This window comes from Hyperoodon ampullatus (assembly GCF_949752795.1).
Source record: "Hyperoodon ampullatus genome assembly, chromosome: 4".
NCBI lineage: Eukaryota > Metazoa > Chordata > Mammalia > Artiodactyla > Ziphiidae > Hyperoodon > Hyperoodon ampullatus.
Genome location: NC_136917.1, coordinates 53,887,953 through 53,902,818, shown reverse-complemented (window position 1 = coordinate 53,902,818; position 14,866 = coordinate 53,887,953). Strand labels below are relative to the sequence as shown.

At 41.1% G+C, this 14,866-nt stretch overlaps 1 protein-coding gene across 1 annotated transcript in view; it reads left to right on the top strand.

The window, feature by feature from the left end:
- Positions 1-11,677, top strand: part of KCTD16 (potassium channel tetramerization domain containing 16) — a gene marked incomplete at both ends in the record, with an annotated part of 288,776 nt that extends 277,099 nt beyond the window's left edge. Inside the window, one exon of the mRNA XM_079703098.1 lies at positions 11,223-11,677. Within this exon, the coding sequence (XP_079559224.1) occupies positions 11,223-11,677 (455 nt within the window). The remainder of the gene's footprint in view (positions 1-11,222) is intronic.
- Positions 11,678-14,866: the final 3,189 nt, after the last annotated feature.

Genomic DNA, 14,866 nt, shown 5'->3' with positions numbered 1-14,866 from the left:
GTATCAAAGTAATTATCTTTTTAAAAAAATTATTCAATGTGTATTGAATATATTCTAGGCACTGTTATCATGTTAGAGACTAATTCTCACCCTCCTACTGGAGCAGTATTGTTATTTCCAACATTTTCAGATGACAAAAACTGCTAGTCACCAGCAGAGTTGTGGCCTATTCCTGTTTCTTTGACGCCAAAGCCCAGTTTCTGAACCACTAGGCTTTACTACCTGCCTCGTTATGGAAATTGTGGGATCAGACTGCCTGAGTCTGCATCACAGCTCGTCTCTTAAAGCCTTTTAGTTGCTTAACCTCTGTGTGCCTCAGTTCACTCTTCTGTAAAATGTGAATGACAATAGAGCTTACTTCATGAGGATGTTGTAAATCTCAAATGAGATTCTGCAGGGAAAGTGCAGAATAGCACCTGGCATGTAGTAAACACTCAATTTAATGTTGTCTATTATTATTACATGATAGGAATATAGGCTCTGGCTATATGGGAAAATCCTAGATTAAAGCCATCTTTGTCCCATTTTGAAATCCTAATTAAAAGAAGAGTAATTAATCAGTGGCCAATTGGCAGAGATCCATGTTCAGTTGGAGCTGCTAAATTCTGTAAATCTTTCTTTTCTGTTATCATCTGAAGACAGCCTGGTGAGAATAAGGTGCTCTTTTCATTTTATGAAAAGTGAAAGGGCAACTCCATTTCCTTCATTTCCTTTCATTGGCCTTCTTTTGGAACTTATAGTGAATGGAATGGTTAGGTCTCTGCCCAATAAGCTCCTTTCAAAAAAATATCATTTCACTGAAGCATCACAATATACTGACGGAACAGGAGTTGGTCTTGGAGTCAGATCTACCAAATATCAAATCCTGGTGTCATCTTTTATTAGCTTTGTGACTCGGGCAAATGAGTCAACAATTATGAAATTCGGTTTCCTCATTAATGAAATGGGAATCATATTAACCACAGAGCAGTGGTTCTCAACTAAAGGTGATTGTAGTTGTCGTGCCTGAGTGGCAGAGGTGCTGCTGACAACTAGAGGGGAGAAACCAGGGATGCTGCTTCACAACCTACAATGCACAGGACGGCCCTCGCAACAAAGAATTATTCAGCCCAAACATCAGTAGTACCAAGGTTGAGAAACTCTGCCTTAGTGTTGTTGCTAGAATAAAATAAAAATATTTGTAAAGCACTTAGACCACCTCTGACATGTGGTCGGAGCTCATAATTCATTAATGTCATTTGCCAGGAGTTACTAATGTGAGTTCCCAGGCTTCCTCTGTCAGGTCCAAGCATTGTGATAAACTCATTCACACGGAGCTGTCAGACTTAGTCTTCCATCAAGGGTGTGTGCAGTTTAAAAGAAGGCCTTGGGGACTTCCCTGGTAGTGCAGTGGTTGAGAGTCCGCCTGCCAATGCAGGGGACACAGGTTCGTGCCCCAGTCCGGGAAGATCCCACATGCCGCGGAGCGGCTGGGCCTGTGAGCCATGGCCGCTGAGCCTGTGCGTCCGGAGCCTGTGCTCCGCTGACGGGAGAGGCCACAACTGTGAGAGGCCCACGTACCACCAAAAAAAAAAAAAAAGCAGGCCTTTTAGATGCTGATTCTGAGTAAATCTCTATGATGAAACGTTAGCCTCCCTAGCGCCTGGGGAAGTTTGGTCCCCATGCACCTCCTCTTTCCCCCAAGGAGGTGGAAATTTGTCACTGTAATTATTTACCTCTTGTCACTGGTTTTGAAGATTCAATGAGATGATACAGGTAAAGTGTTGGGCACTGTGTACGGCATAGGGTAGGTGCAAGCGTAGGTCAGTGTTATCATCACTTAGTGTCTGTCTGACTTTCTGTCTGTCTCTCTCCATTAGGCATGTGGTCATATTAGAGGAATCTGCTTTCTCCAAATTGCTCTGCCCTGTGTTTATCTTCACTGTACTCAATAATGAGAGCTTTTTTTCCCCAGGGGATAGACTCTTCAGATACGCAAACCTCTCCACTTGGGTCTGATTTTGCCTACATGGCTCTACACCCTCGAGCTCTGTCCCTGGCAAGGTCCCAGACAGGCTCCAGACCTGGAACTGAGCTTTGACACTATTGTTAGGACCCTTTCTCTCTCCTCATTGTAAAACAAGGGTGCTCAGTGGCCTCTAAGGTCCCTTCCAGGTCTCACACTCTGTGATTCTGTCTACAGTGAGTTCTGCACTACATCCTGATTGGCTCTCTCATGGCTTTCTCACCATCTGAAGTTTTCTGGTTAACTCCGACTTCAAAGCAGTTTATGACTTGTAAGTGTTCTGAGACAGTTATTTTATCTGTGATTCTCAAAAACTTCCCAGGGTACTCTGGCTCTTGGACAACTGCTCTGGGTTAATTTGGCTATTTTTTCTTTTACCAGGAGAATCAATAGAAATTTATGTTTGCATTTACCAATAAGCCATATATTATTGTGTTTTGATTTTCCCCACTTTGAGGAGGTATCATATATTGGTTGGTGGTTGAAAATTCATTAAACAGTATTAGCAAATATTAAATCTTACTTAAATGGCAAAGGGCTTTTTTTCCTGTGCTAATTAAATGCATACTTCAAACACTGTTGATTGCTATCAGGGCAGCCTGGGTAGAGCAGAAGACTGGTGGAGGGGCGTGACATACCCCACACATCAGGAACGTACCAGAGCTCTTCATCCTTCATTTAGTCATTTTCAGTTCTTGCCAGTGAACTTGGGGAAGGGAGCTGAGATTTCTTATATAAAAATAATGATATTTATAAAACCTTTGAAAACCCAGATTTTCAAGTTGTTCGATCATTTGGTTACTTTGAAAAGTTACCAAAGGGATGGAAAAGTTACCACTGGGACTATCATGTCTTAAAGTCCACACTTTAACCCTTTTGGCCTATTAGTATTTTTAAATATCTCTAGTAGAAAATTCTCGTGATATTGAATAATATGTCCACCAAAAAGAGCAGAGGCTTTGTGTTAAAAGAGACCTAGACTTGAATTCTTTTTTTTTTTCTTATCAAAACCAGAAATTTATGTCTTACAGTTCTGGGGGTGGAAGTCTAAGATCAGGGTTCTTAATCTGCCACATGTAAACTCTGTAACTTTGGGTCAGATAATTAACCACTTTGAGCTACAGTTTTGTCTTCCATAAAAAGGAAAGAGAGTAACAATCCACCTGTAGAGTTACTATGAAGATTAGATTATGTAAAGTGCTAAGCACAATGCTAGGTACATAGGAGTCCTCAATAAATGATATCTATTATTATGCTAAGTTTCTGGTTTTGGAGGTACAGCTATTGTCTTATTTATTGTTGGAATAACTATGTACAACAGGTGGCAGTATTGCCTTAGTATGTCTCTTGAGAGTGTTCATCAAATTTGTTGGGACTAGTGTAGCAAAGAGGCTTTAATTCCAGAAAAGAAACAAGTCACCAACAAAGTAGCTTAGAAAACTAATAGTACTTGTGCCCTAAAGCACTGGCCAATATTAGTGCTAGAATTGTACAAGTGTTCAGAAGATGACAGAGGTAAACTAGACAGAAATTAAAGGTGTTAATATGAATTTGATATAGTGTTCAAGACTTTTATTGTAAGTAGCACAAAATTACCTTTCACTAGATTAAGCCAACAGAGAATTTCTTGGCTTGTAAAATTATAAGGCTGGGAACGGGGTCAACTTGTGATACCACTAGATGTAGGGCTCTGGCTCTTGACTATTTCTCAGCTTTGCCTGTCCTGTTTGGCTCCTTCATGCATGAATATTCTCTCGAACTGGTAAGGAAAATAGCCAGTGAACTCACATCCTCCTGGTTTGGTACAGCCCACATCATAAGGCAGATACTACCCATGAGTTCGAGTAGAACAGTCACAGTGGCGACTCCAATTCACCCAGCTTGGCTCACTTGACCGTGCCTGAATCACCCACTACAGTTGGGAGATGGGAAGTTCACATTTGGTCCATGTGTCCTCCCCTTATGGCCAGACGTGGCACCATGGTTGACAGCCCTTTCAGGATGTGATAGGGAAGAGGCAGTTCCCTAAAGGAAAAGAAGGGTGGTTTTACTGGAAAAGGGGGACATGCAAACCCTGTAATAATTTCATATACATTTCATTCTAAGAGATAAAATACTCTGAGATATTGATTGAGAGGAGTTGTAGCAGAACTTATTTCTTTTTTCTTTATTAGTTTCTGCTTTATAACAAAGTGAATCAGTTATACATATACATCTGTTCCCATATCCCTTCCCTCTTGCATCTCCCTCCCTCCCACCCTCCCTATCCCACCCCTCCAGTCGGTCACAAAGCACTGAGCTGATCTTCCTGTAGCAGAACTTATTATTTGGGGGACTTGTTCAAGTTTATGAAAATTGGTGAAGAAAAATATAAAAACAAGTGGCCAGGATGAAGAAGACTGGGTGGGAAGAGAGATGAGATGGGCCACAGAACTCCCTATGAAATAGGCAAATAGGACTTTGGGGACAGGAGTAATTCAGTATGATCTTAGCTGAAAAATGCTGAGACTTAAAAGGAGGAAATACAATAAAGAGGAGGAAAGCAAGAGAAGGACAAAAGGCCCTGGATGTGAAATAAATGTGTCTTCAAGGAGCACTTGAAAGAGCAAGGCAGTAGGCCAGAAAGTTAAAGTTCAGAATTACAGCCTTATACACATCATTGCATTGCTTTATTTAGAGAGACACCTCACAGGTGAAAAGCCTGAGCTAGGAGGGTGTCTGAGCATCACCAAAGTGGAAAATTATGTGACTAGAGACCATAGTTGAGTGGTTAAGAAAGTTAATTTTTACTGAAGTTGTATAATGCCTTTGGGACTTTTTGGATATTAATAAATAATTATGAGTGATGATCCATTAGAACATCTGTATATACAGTTATTCAGTTCTGGATGGATTTTGCCATTATCTCTGTTGATCAGCATGTTTTATGTTTTTGTCACATGCATATAAATGTCTAGTGATATGCCTAAATATTTTCCATTTTTCAGGTCAGGTTTTCTATCTTTTTTTTTTCTTTTGGAGGAAGGTTTACTGCCTCTCACAAACACCCTAAACCAAAAATTACTTTCTGTACACATCATCCATTTCCTCTCCCGTTCATTTTCATGCAGATATTTCCTGCTGCCCTGATAGCCTAGTGTTTATGTGCCCTGGAGTGTGCATTAGAATTCAGAAGAGAACAAACCCAGGCTTTAACACAGGAAAACGGACATTAAACCAACCTAGAAACACATCCATAGTTACACATTGTGGTGGTGTGATAGAAACAGGTTGGAAGTCAGGACTGGCTTAAATTGGGTTGGGGGATGAATAGGTAAGGCACTTTGAGAAAAGGATGGACAAAAAAGTGCTGAACAAGTGAAAATCAGAAGAATAAGTTGCTGGTAGAGGGATGATCAGATGCAAAACACTTAATAAGGTATAAGAAAGGGCAGCTGGGCAGCAACTGAACTGAGATGATTTTTTAATAAAATTTATTTATTTATTTATTTATTTATGGCTGTGTTGGGTCTTCGTTTCTGTGCGAGGGCTTTCTCCAGTTGCAGTGAGTGGGGGCCACTCTTCATCGTGGTGCGTGGGCCTCTCTGTTGCAGCCTCTCGTTGCAGAGCACAGGCTCCAGACACACAGGCTCAGTAGTTGTGGCTCACGGGCCCAGTTGCTCCACAGCATGTGGGATCCTCCCAGACCAGGACTCAAACCTGTGTCCCCTGCATCGGCAGGCGGATTCTTAACCACTGCACCACCAGGGAAGCCCGAGATGATGGTTTTTACTTCCATTCCCTAACTCCTCCATTTGCACTCATGGTGCAGCAGGTCGAGAGCTGTGTCTTTCTTTTCTGTTGCATCCCTGGCGGGGTCTGTGTGCTGTTATTAAGCTGTTGTCTCTCGGCTTCAAACCCACCCCTCTCTACTGTGCTGTCTGATGCTGAGGCTGGGATTCAGCTAACCACGCTTTTCATTGGCCAAGCTGGCTTCCTGTTAGACTCTGTCTGTAGGGGGCGCTAGAGGAAGACCGTAATAACAGGGGGAGAAGAAGGACTCATTTGCTTCCTGCTCATCAGAATCAACTCAGCTTTTATTTACCCCAGAAGCAGTTGGTTCCGGTTCTCTCTCTTTTTTTTTTTTTTTTTTTTTCTGTAATCCCCAGAGCCAGGCTTCTTCAGAGATACCAGGACCAGCAGGCATGGTGCCCTCCTCACATGCCTGGGTCTCACCTCCCATTGGATGCCTTTTGCCAGCATCTACGTTCTAGTAACCCCCTCTCTTTTCTTTGTCTCCCCAGCCCTAAGGGTGGTATCTGCCTCTTGCAGTCACTATCTTTGATTCCTCCAACATCTGTTTAACCAATTCCTTATATTAAATTCTCCCTGTTCAGATAACAGGTGGAACGTCTGTTTTCCTGACTGGCCCTGGCAGATGCATGGGTGGTTTAACTGTCTGCTCTTGCCCAAACTTGCCATGTCTTAATGAGGATCCCCAGCTGGGTCCCTTCAAGGCCAAATGTCCCTGAGTGGAAAAGGTCAACCACAAGCAAGAAATGATGATTGTCAAGCTGGAAGATGTATTTTTCTCAGATGCTTGCACAGTCTGCTTATTCCCAATCTCCACTATGCAATATCTTTTCCAAGGTTAGCAGAATTATAAAAACATCAATTTAGGCATTATTGACGTTTCAACTGGGACACTGAGAAAGTGTTTCAGCAGCCTTGATAAATTAAATCTGACCACCTAGCTCCCAGAATGGCAGGTTCCTACATCACTGACAGAGAAGACAGGGGAAAGCAGTTTTCCCAGCTGTTGCTGTAAATGATGTGCCTTGTGCTCACAGCCATTAGCAGGTGGAGAATTTGAAGTGTGGGTAGATTGCAGAGCTGCCTCTTTTAAAAATGCATAAGCACTTTGTGAGTTTTCTGAGTCATGCTTCACTCAGTTCAGTTTGAATTTTTCATAGGGGAGAAAGATTCTGTTGTCTTTCCTCTTTTATTCCTTCTTTGACAGTAAGGACTTAGGGCTACAGTGGAAAGGGACCGAGTCTAATCATATAATTTTCTTGACTGGTCCTCAATTTTTCCGAGTTGTAAAATGTTGGAAGATTCAGTGTTTAAGGACTTGAGGCTATTGAGTTTCCTGCCCCTCACCATTTAATCCAAACTACAAATTTCCCTGGGCTCTGGGTTTAAATTTATTTGATACGTCCTAAAGTAAATTTTTATCCTGGAAGACTCATCCATTTGTGAAATTCTAAGCACCGCACTTTGAAGGGACCTTCCTTCCAAAATGATCCCCTGGTCATATACTATGTTCCTCTCCACTCCCAAATAGAGTCAGACATTATGAAATGCTCAGTGTACATTTTCCTGACAAGTGCAATTATAGCATCAGTGTTCTTCCCAACATGATGCTCCAGCCAGACCTAAGAATTGGTTTTATAGCATGTTAGTGGAAACATAATCATCATATCTAACATATTTGTTTATGTAGATCAGTGTCTGGCTTCTGGTAGAACAAATGTGGAACGTGTACACTGATTGAAATGCGTATTGGGTGCCACAAACCATGAAACATCTTTACCTTCATTAACTATCTCATTTAATTTTCCTAAAACCCTTATGAGGAAGATACTATTGCTAGCCTTATTTTTCAGATAAGGAAACTGAGGCTCAGAGAGGTAAAGTAATCCAAGCTGACATATTTCAGGGCCTGACTCTGGAGCCTGACATCTGTCTGCTACATTATCAACTTGATATAATCCAACACATGTGTCTGGCTCATTCATTTACTCGTCAAACATTTATCAAACCTCTATTATGTGCCAGGCAGCAAAAATGAAATCCAACAAATTCAGCAATGGTTTATTTAAAAATAAGGAAGAGCTATTAGGCTCTTTGACCAGAAACTAATTAATACACCCCTCAAAAGGCAGTAGAGGTTTTGCTTTTTTAATATCAATAAATCAGACTTTTCTGGGAATGAAATGGCTTTCTCCCTATATCTGACTAATCAATTGTAACTTATTTTCTCCAGCCAGCATTGAAACCTCAGCAAATTGAGAGCAAAAGTATGTTGCAATCTGAAGTACCAAGGTATTTAGGAGATCATATTTTGCTGTAATTGTGGGGATTCTAGAATACCTACAGTTACAGAACATACCTTTCATAGATGCATTTACACTTTCCAGAACAGGTGAGTACATGTCAGTGGGACTGCAAGGGCGAAAGGGTTTTCTGTGTTCTGGTTTATAACCTCTCTCTGCTGTGGTTAAATTCTTGGGAAGGAGGTGATCAGCCAGACAGTACTTCCAAAAAAGAAACAGCGTGGTTCTCTTCTCACGTTTGATTATTTTTCAAATTTCATAATGACTCTTCACGAAGCACCTCCAGCTAGATGGTGTTAAGCCCATATTCTTCCTTGATTTCAACCTAATATGTAGACTTCAGGAGCCATCTTTTGAATTATCTTTCCAAAATAGTAAAACATTCAGATGTGCTCATAAAATATTGAAACGTGGTAGTATAACAAGCTCCACTAAAATTAATTTGTTTAATTTCCCTTTAATAGTGATAGCACCTAGAATAAGTGGAAAGTAATGCTTCTGTTTGCCTAGAAGCTGGTGGATCCAAGCTGAGATTTAAATCTGTGATCATCCTGGCAGTCCAGGGAGGAAATAATGCATCTGTGCCAGGTTCTTGGCTTGGACAGGTCTTGGAGGGCTGCGTGCAGTTTTCCACATGAATACACAGGACTCCCTCACATGATGGTGTTTGCGTTGTTAAAATGCCTTTTAGAAAAGCCTCAGGTTTCCCTCCAAGTCCACTGAATGGAATGACTTTCATGGGAAGGTAGCTGTTGGGCAGAGAAACACAGGTTTGTATTTCTACCGGTACAGCAGGTTTTATGGCCAAAATATTTTGTCATCTTGTTTTAAGGTAATAGGAGTACTCCAGCACATCTCCTTCTTTTCTCCTTTCTCCTATTCCTCTTCTTTCTTTTTTTTAAGGCTAAGTTCAGTTTCTGAACTTTTCTCAAAAAAAAAAAAATCAAACTAGATCAACTCTGGGTTGAGGTGATTACTTTTCCTTGACCCAATTAGCTGGAGCCATTTTTCCATCGAGTCATATTAGTATAGGGATGGTCAGGTTTGGAGAGGCAGAGGCAAAGTCTGCCTTCTGAAGGAGAAAAAACGTTCACCTCAGAGTCTGGGCTGGCGGACAGAAACCATTTCCTATTGCTGATATTTTCTGTTACCAGCTGGCACATGTTGAACAGTTTCTCTGTTGCACGGAAGAGATTTATTTGTAATAGCCTGAGATAACTAGGACATTACTGCTGTGGTGATTCCTTTTAGCTAATGGGATTGTTGCATTTCATTTAATGGGTATATAAGTACATGAATACTCAGTCACATTGTAAAAAGTGGTTCAAAAGAGCAGGTATACACGAGAGAGACATTTGGAATTGTGCTTTACAGGGACTTTTTTTTTTTTATCTCAGGGGAAAAATGTATAAATTGCTATAAATATTTAAATCATTTAGCTATGTAGAGGACAGGCATTGTAAAAGACGGCAGGATATAACTTTCCTAATAGTTTCCATTCTAGGGTTCCTCTACTTTGACCACATTAGAAATGACAATAAAGTGAGATCTTATTATCATGTGACTTATTATTTATGAGTATAAGATATAGTGCAAATCAAAACAAATCTCCTTTAAAACGTATAAACATACCACATTATCCTTGTCCTCAATATTAGCATCATAAAGGGGATTGATTTCCCTTTTTTTTATGGCTTAAGTGCAATGAACTATATGAAATACCCAATGTATAACATATCAGTAAACAATATTAAGCTCATGACTCCAAGAAGACTGTGGCTGTTCAGAGGGTGGAAGGCTGGGAGCAGTGACTTATGTTTAGGAAATGCTTTGTGCCATAATTGTGGATTTCCTAGTTTAGGGAGCCACCAACTGAGTATCTGAAAAATGGCTCTGCCTCCAAATAGCTCAACGCAATGCTATGAATCAAGACTTAGGGAAATAGGGAGAGAGGAATTCACACTGGCTTAAATATATTGTAGTGGGTCATATAAGTGAAAGCTCATTGACAGGTCTAGCTTCAGGTATGGCTGGATCCAGGTATTTAAATGTTATTATTAGGATAGTATTTTAATGAATTTCTACACTGTGACTTGAGCTATTTTCTGGGATGACAACAAGGAACATTTTACCTTGTCCACCTCAGGGTGCTCATGGTATAGTAGCTGAGATGCCTAAGGTGGAAAAGAACTATAACAAAATATGATATGTGCACTAATAGATGCATTTACAAAAGTAGACCATAACTCAGAGGAAAAACTTAACAACTACTTCTGAGGATAGCTAAACAAGGACTTCAGAGAGGAATGAAACCTTGAAAATTGTTTTGAAAGAGAAGCAGGAATTTTACAGACAGCCTTGGTTATAGTATTTGGGAGACCTGTATTCAAATCCCAGCCCTGCCATTTACAGATAGTGCAAACTACGACAAGTTTCTTAAATTCCCAGGGTCTTAGTTTCCTTGTATGGAAACTGGGAGTGGAGCTACTGATTTCTTCGAATTATCATGAGGACCCGGTGAATTGATGCGTGCACAGAGCTTACGTGGGGGCCAGCACAAAGTAAGCCCTCCCTGACTGGTAGCTGTCATTCCACTCTTCTAGACTCCCCCTATTTACCTGACTGCAATAACATGGGGCATTGGATTAGGGTTTAACATCAGCCCCAGTAAAATCAGCTAGCATTTATTGAGCGCTTACTGCATGCCACACATTGCATTAAGAATTTCACTTGCCTTGTCTAAATCCACCCTACAACTCTTGGAAGTGGGGAAATTATTATCCTCATCTCACAGATAAGGAAACTGAAGCTTTGAGAATTTAAGGGATATGCCAACGTAGCAAGATTAGTGATGGTATAGCTGAGTAACTCTCTGACTCCGATGCCCACGGGCTGAAGCATTATACTGTATTTCTTGTCATGCAGCATGCCATCATTAACTTGCTTCGCTCGATGAACTTGGCTGCTGGGTACTCCTGTTGCAGCCCACTCCGTGTGCCATCCCATTTCTTCTAAAGACATGGTTGTGGATGCTCGTGTGCGTGTGTGTGTTCACATGCTGTGTTGTTACTCCACACTGAGCTGCCTGGCATTCATCCCTTGGGTCCTGTGCTTCCTTGCAGGTGAGCCATCTAGGTGGTCATCCTCGCACTGTGATTGCTGCTGCAAGAATGGCAAGGGTGACAAGGAAGGAGAGAGTGGCACCTCTTGCAATGACCTCTCCACCTCCAGCTGCGACAGCCAGTCCGAGGCCAGCTCTCCCCAGGAGACAGTCATCTGTGGGCCTGTGACACGCCAGACCAACATCCAGACTCTGGACCGTCCCATCAAGAAGGGCCCCGTCCAACTGATCCAGCAGTCAGAGATGCGACGGAAAAGTGACCTGCTCCGGACTCTGACTTCAGGCTCCAGGGAGTCGAACATGAGCAGCAAAAAAAAACCTGTTAAGGAAAAGCTGTCAATTGAGGAAGAGCTGGAGAAATGCATCCAGGATTTCCTAAAGATCAAAATTCCAGAGAGGTTCCCTGAGCGAAAACATCCGTGGCAATCTGAACTTTTACGGAAGTATCATCTATAGTGGAGGGCGGGGGAGGTGGGAGAAGAAACAGATCGTGTCACCCTTTTGAAGTAAACCTCCTAAAAGAAATTCATATTTGAAAAGAAAAACAATAACTAACAATACACGTTTGTTAGAATACAGTAGCCCATTGATATACTACTGCCTGTTTACCTAGTTCACCTTAACATGTCAATCCACAGGGTAGATTTCTTTCCAGATGTGGAAGTATAAGAATCTCTCTCTCTTCTTTTTGTTCTCTATTTGTTTGTTAACTTGGTCCCGTGTGCTGAGTATCTTATGTATAATGAGAGCCAGCTACATAAGTATAGCTGAGAGGCCTTGGGAATCATTTATCCCAAGCTGGGTTTTACTCTCCTCTTCTACCTCCCTCCTTTGAATGAGAATATGGTAGAGATCTGACCCATTGCCATAGGTCTGGGTTTTTAAATTTTCCTTTTCCCTTTTGTTTATGGGGTAAGGGGGGAATGGCAGATTTATATGACTTTTCACTCAAATCGATTACGTGCCAGTTTATATTGACTCCGTATGCATGAGTATTTGTGCAGCACAAGCCCAACAAAGTGTGTATATACACACAGTGCACATGAGCCCAGGGCCTGGGCATCCTAAGAGGTGTGCTTTTGCTCTCAGCAGCACCCTCTTAGAGTCCTTCAGACACAGGAGCCTCTGCTCTTATCTTAAAACCCTTCTGGGAAGATTTCCCAACCTCTCTTGGCAACACTTCCTAACATCAGAGAACCTTCGTCATCAACAAATTACCTTCCTTATTTCAAAATTAACACCCTCAGGCTCCATTTTACTGCGTTGCTCTTTCTCTGCACTAGGAGAAGGTGAGGAGAGCTAGTCACATATTCTTTGTGTTTTTTTTTAAAAAAACAAAACATCCCTAATCCACAAAAATGACTGCAAAACGACCCCACGTTCAGTCTTCTCTACCCTGAGCTGAATTACCTTCCTTCTCGCAGTGTTTTCAGAGTCCTTACTGCCCATGTTTTCATGGTGTGGCCTTTTCATGTAATCCACGTTAAGTTCTCTGCATTCCCGTGTAGCTGTGGAAGTAAGAAAAACACACAGCACTTGGATGAGGGTTCAGCCTTTTGTTTTAAGAGGAAATTGTATTCCACACCTCTCCTAGTAATGTCTCATAGCTTGTTCAAATTGCAGTGCTTCACTGTTACTTCCTTATATCCAGTTTTGTTGGCCTTTGGGATCTGGGATTTGGCTGTGTCCATACTAGGATTTGGCTGTCGTTTCTGTGATGTCTGTGAACAACCCAACTAGATAACTGAAGCTCTGAAATTAAGACTTTGGCTTTCTAAACTGTCTTTCTTGATTATATCCTTCACCTATATAGACACAGCCAAAAAGATGCTGTTAACAGCCATCCATCCATGTGACTCTGTATTCTATTAACATACCAATAGTTTTTTCATAGACTTGTGGTAAGTGAAGGTTAAAGGGCAAGTTTTTACTTTCAGCATTCCTTGTGCATTTCAGTGGGAACTGAAAATATAATTTGTCCATCATTAATTGTGTGCCAAGCACTACTAATTTTTTTTTTTACTCTGTGTGTGTGTGTGTGTGTATGTGTATATGTATCACAGGTAATAAAGGCAACTGGATGATGTTTGTAGGAGGGAAACATAATGACCAATTGCTTCTTTTTGAAATCTTTCACTGATGCACGTTTATCATGTAAGAGGTCTGTCTTGATTCCTGTTATTATTGCCCATTAGTATATGGATATCTTTCTGAATTTTTATTAATTCTTACACCTGGGCAACAGACTCAGCCAATGTTTTCTTGTCCTAATGGTTTGAATGGACTTTACAGTTTTGCTGAAGTAGAAAAGAAAGATCATTTGGGGAGCTGAGTTGTCAAGAGAATTATAATTATGAATTTAAGTGGTGTTCTTTTTTGCAGTAGTATATTAGCAGACGTTTAATCTTAACTACAACATAGCTTTGTACAGCCTACCAGTATGTCTTCATTCTTTTCAGTGTTTCTTTATGCCACATCAAAATATCATATTAATAATAGAAGATTCTGCAAAGAATCATAGAACTTAATGGGCCAAGAAGTTGAATTTGGTGAAAATATCCCCAAACTCACTTTGGTCAAATGATTCTTATGGTCCTACTGGAAGTTCTGTCAAAGAGTTGGGGGTCTAACTAAAATGGCCAAAGTCCCAACTTTCTTAAATTTCAGACCTGATTGTCATGCCTTCAAGATAGAAACACACTAGTAAGAATTAGAGAACTAGTAAGATGGCAGTCCACACACTACTCCTACTACATACTTTAAATACGAAATTAAACACTGCAAAAGAAAATGTTCATGGCATTATTTCTCTGTTCTTTGACCTGTCATGAATTTGTTTCTGTTTAGGCTGTCTTTATACCCCCAGTGAACAAAACCAGTGGTGGCAAGTCTGTTTAAAACAACAGTAACATTTTAAATCTGAGTCAGCTCTAGACTGACACTCACACCAGATAGTCCAAGTAGCTGAAACAACAGCGTGGTGTTCATTTGTGTGGTTGTTGGTGTGGAGATGACGGTAGACCTGATCAGTAAAAGCCTCTGCAGAGGCACCGAGTCCATGGACATCTTCAGTCCTAGTTCAGGAGGAGTTCAAGTGAGGTCTGTGTGGCCTGCAACATTGGAGATGAGTTCTGGGTAAGTGAGTTAGAAGATGAAATGCTGTGGTGGCCCTGCACCATGAATCAAGCCCATTTTCCTGAACTTAAAATAGTTTGAAGAACTTTTAGTTCACTTCCAGACAGAACAATATATATGGTTCGCTTCTTGAATATTGGTTATGACAAGGGCTGATACGAAGAGACTAGTAGCATCAAATAGGTCAAATGAATAACGAATCATATGTGCAGAGCCCCTACTCAGGTAGCCTCCCAGAAAATTCTGCAATGCTAAAATCCATTGAGCTTGGGGAGGTCATTCTCTATGGTACATGGGGCTTCTGAAGGCAGAACTATATTTAAAATAAAGTCCCCCTACCCACTGTCAAAAAGGGAGTGATCTGTGTTTAGCAGGAAAGGGGGAAGACAGGAAAATAAAACTGTTGGATCATTGTGGTAGTGTGCTCTCCCTCCCCCTGCTAAGAAAAAAATTGCACTGGGCTATGGCCATAAAACAACAAAGTGAAGTGGTTTCCAGAAGTTGCAGTGA